The 3657-nt window shown below is 66.7% G+C and overlaps 1 protein-coding gene across 1 annotated transcript; it reads right to left on the reverse strand.

Annotated features, from left to right (window-relative positions):
* Positions 1–1052: 1052 nt before the first annotated feature.
* On the reverse strand, positions 1053–3285 carry LOC116438933 (translation initiation factor IF-2-like). The gene is made up of 2 exons (XM_032097959.1): positions 2403–3285; positions 1053–1533 (listed from the first exon to the last, which is right to left on the reverse strand). The coding sequence occupies exons 1-2, from the start codon at positions 2685–2687 to the stop codon at positions 1162–1164; spliced, it is 657 nt and encodes a 218-aa protein (XP_031953850.1). The 5' UTR covers positions 2688–3285; the 3' UTR covers positions 1053–1161.
* Between the last annotated feature and the right edge of the window lie 372 nt (positions 3286–3657).

A 3657-nucleotide genomic window follows, 5' to 3' on the forward strand; every position in this document is an offset into this window, starting at 1 on the left:
GGGACCATACTGGGAGTGTCTGAGACCATGTGGGTGGTGACTGGGACCACACTGGGAGTGACTGGGAATGTGCTGGGGGCAACTGGGGGCAACTGTGAGTGACTGGGGCCCTGCTGGGTGAGACTGGCATCATACGGGGAGTGACTGGGACTATGCTGGGGCAACTGGGAGAACTGGGAACACACTGGGCAAAAGTGGAAAGAACTGGGAGCAACTGAGACTGTGCTGGGGGCAAATTGCATCATAATGGGGAGTGACTGGGAGTGACTGGGTTCATACTGGGAGCAAGAGGGATTCTGCAGGGAGTGAGGGGAAGTGACAAGTATCATACTGGGACTGACTGGGCTCATACTGGGACTGAGGAGGAAACTGGAACCACTCGGGGAGGGAACTGCGCTCATACTGGGAGCAGCCATTTCCCAGCCCCGGGACCCCCGAGCCCCTTTCCAGCCCCGGGACCCCCGAGCCCCTTTCCAGCCCCGGCACCCCCGAGCCCCTTTCCCGGCCCCGGGACCCCCGAGCCCCTTTCCAGCCCCGGGACCCCCGAGCCCCTTTCCAGCCCCGGCACCCCCGAGCCCCTTTCCCGGCCCGGGACCCCCGAGCCCCTTTCCCGGCCCCGGGACCCCCGAGCCCCTTTCCAGCCCCGGCACCCCCGAGCCCCTTTCCCAGCCCCGGCACCCCCGAGCCCCTTTCCAGCCCCGGCACCCCCGAGCCCCTTTCCCGGCCCCGGGACCCCCGAGCCCCTTTCCCGGCCGTGCCGCCCCTGCAGCCCCCAGACCCCCCCGCCGGGCTCCCGCCAATCCCAGGGGTCCCCCCTCTCGGGCTCCCCGCTTTGGGCTTCTGGGGCTCTCCTCTCTCCGGGGTCCCGCTTAGGGAAGCCGCGCCTCTCCCGGGGCTCCCCAAAACCGGGGTCCCCCCGCCCCCGCCGGCCCCGCGCCGTCCCCACGGGGCCCCGGCACAGCTCGGAGGGCCCGGCCCGGGAAGCCCAACCCCCACCGCGGGGGGACCCGCATCCCCCCGCCCCCGACGGGGCTCTGCCGCCACCGCCACCCCCAAAAACACCTCCCGGGACCCCCCGACATCCGCCCCAGGGGCATCTGCGCCTCGCCTTTGCAGTCCCGCAAGCTCCAAACATCGCGCCGCCCGCCCCGACACACAGCATCAAACAGCGAGCCCCAAATCGATTCCCTGCGAGCTCCAAAGATCCCTCCCCCCTCCAAAAACACCGCCCGGCATGTTTGGGCCGAGCTCCCCCTCCCCGGGCACCTGCGGGATGCGGGGCGGGCGATGCTCCCGGCCCGAGCGGCTGCGGATGCAGAGAGCGCTGCCCGCACCTGGAGCCTCCTCCGCCTGCTCCGGCTCCTCCTTCTTCCCGCCGTGCCTCCTCTTCCTCCTCCTCTGTCCCGCCTCCTCCTCCTGCTGCCCTTGCTCCGTGCCTGCGGCCGCGGCCCGGGAGCTCTCGGGGCAGCGGGGCCGGGCCGGGCCACGATGGGAAAGGGCTGGGTCACCCCAGAGCGAGCTGGGGCAGCGGAGCTTTGGGGCAACAACGGCAAAGGGGTGCGAGAGGGGGGATCCGGGCAGGTGGGACAGCGGCAAAGGGCTTCCAGTGGGGTCCCCCAGTTAAGCCCAGCACCCCAAACCCCGTGCCAGCCCTCCCCGTTCCCTCCCCAGCCCCGGCTGAGTGCGGGGCTCAGCCCAGGACCCGTCGCCGTTCGGGGCTCCCCCGAGTGCAGCAAACGGGAGAGTGCCCCCCGGGTGAATTTTTGGGGTTCGCTCTACCATCGGCGCTTTAAGATGCCCCGGTAAAGTCGGTGCCCGCTGTAACTCCCGTTAAAAGGGCAACACCACTCCCGTTGATTCCGGCAGCGGAGCCCCGGGGAGGGTTGGGGGCTTGGGGGTCCCGGGAGGGTTTGGGGGTCCCGGCGGGGTTTGGGGGTCCCAGCAGGGTTTGGGGATACCTGGGTGGTGCCGATGATGACGATGGGGACCCCATGCTGGGTGTGAACATTCGCGAGGGGCTCCTGGGGGTGTTTTGTGGGTCCCGGGGGTTTTGGGGAGTCACGGTGGTTTTGGGGGGTTCCCGAGGGGGGTTTTCAGGGGTCCCAGAGTGGGGGTTTGGGTGAACCCGGGGGGAATAATTTGAGGTCCCAAGTCTGTTTTGGGGTCCCTGCCGGTGATGGAGATGGGGACCCCGTGCCAGGTATAAACCTTCTCAAGGGGGTCCGGGGGGTGTTGGGAGGTCCTGTGGGAATTTTGGTGTCCTGAGAGGGTTTTGGGGGGTCTGTATGGGGCTTTGCGGTCCTGGGGAGTTTTTGGAGGGTCCCGGGGATATTTTCGGGGTCCCAGGAGAGTTTGTGGTTCCCCGGGGGGGTGTTGGGGATTCCCGGGAGGTTTTGGGGTACCTGGGCGATGCCGGTGACAGAGCTGGGGACCCCGTGCCGGGTATGAACCTTCTCGCTGCGCACGGGCAGCGTCAGCGTGTTCAGGGAGATCCTGGGGGGCCCGGGGGGTTCACCCCAAATCCCGGGGGACCCCGAAATGCTGAGGGACCCCTGAACTCCCCTCACTGCTGGATGTGCTGCAGGCAGGGGGGCACCAGCACTCGGCCCCCACCCCCCACTCTGACGGGGGGGCTGCAGAAGAAATCTGGGGGGCACAGACGGGTGAATGGGAACACCTGGGACCATGGTGGGATCATAGTGGGATCATCCTGGGAGTGACTGGGATCATACTGAGTGTAACTGAAAGTGACTGGGATCATACTGGGGGTGGCTGGGAGCCCCAGGGCCCATGCTGGGAGTGACCTGGGCCCCACCCCGGGTGGAACTGGGGGAACTGGCCCAGCCGGGGCTCAGGGTTGTTCTCCCCCAGGGCTGCTGCCACCCCCGGCCCCAGAGAGCCGAGGGACAGGGGAGAGCCGAGGGACAGGGGACAGCCAGGGAACACGGCCTGGCCCAGGGACACTGTGCTCCAGCACTCTGGGCTGTTGTGGCCGGGGCGTTGCCCTTGGGCTCCCAGGACAGGCAGAGGGGGCAGAATCCCCTCCAGGAGCTGTTGTTGGCTCGAAGCTTTGGTGTTGGACATTCCCGCGGAGCCACCTGCAGTGGCCGGAGCCCGGGCGGTGCCCGGTGCCACCAAAGCCGCTCCGTCAGTGCCCTCCTGCCCCGGGCAGGGCAGAGAACACCGAAGGAAAGGCCCGAGCTCGGCTCGGGGCAGGGAGAGGGCACTCCCCTGGCGCTGCCACGGGCACCACAGACCCGGCCTGGGGAAAGGATTGGGATTTATGTCCCAACGAGTCGCAGCAGGGATTGCTTCTCATTTCACCGCTGTCATTTGTTGCAGTGGGGATCCTGCAACACGCATATATCAAACCAGGAGTCCTGTGGAAAGGAAATATATATGGACAGACAGATTCTTGCTAGATGTTTCAGAGATGTTTATTTCTCCAGCCGCATGGCCAGAGCTCTGCCCAGGAACTGTTCAATCACGGGACCAAGGGTCCTTCTGCCCGCGCAGGGAACACAAACCAACCAATGGGAACGAGGCTGAGCAGGGACAGGGAAGCCCCGTGTCTGTGCCCTCAGGGCCCCTCTCCCAGGACTCCATGGCAGGGGAGGGACCCCAACACCTCACCCGTTTTATTTTAATAAAAGGAGA

This window comes from Corvus moneduloides, unplaced genomic scaffold, assembly GCF_009650955.1.
Source record: "Corvus moneduloides isolate bCorMon1 unplaced genomic scaffold, bCorMon1.pri scaffold_181_arrow_ctg1, whole genome shotgun sequence".
Lineage (NCBI taxonomy): Eukaryota > Metazoa > Chordata > Aves > Passeriformes > Corvidae > Corvus > Corvus moneduloides.

Coding starts and splice junctions, on each gene's coding strand:
- LOC116438933 (XM_032097959.1), bottom strand. CDS start 2,687: ATGGTCCCAGGTGTTCCCATTCACCCGTCTGTGCCCCCCAGATTTCTT. Junction 1,534..2,402: donor CTGTCACCGGCATCGCCCAG/GTACCCCAAAAC, acceptor GTTGCCCCAAAG/CTCCGCTGCCCCAGCTCGCT.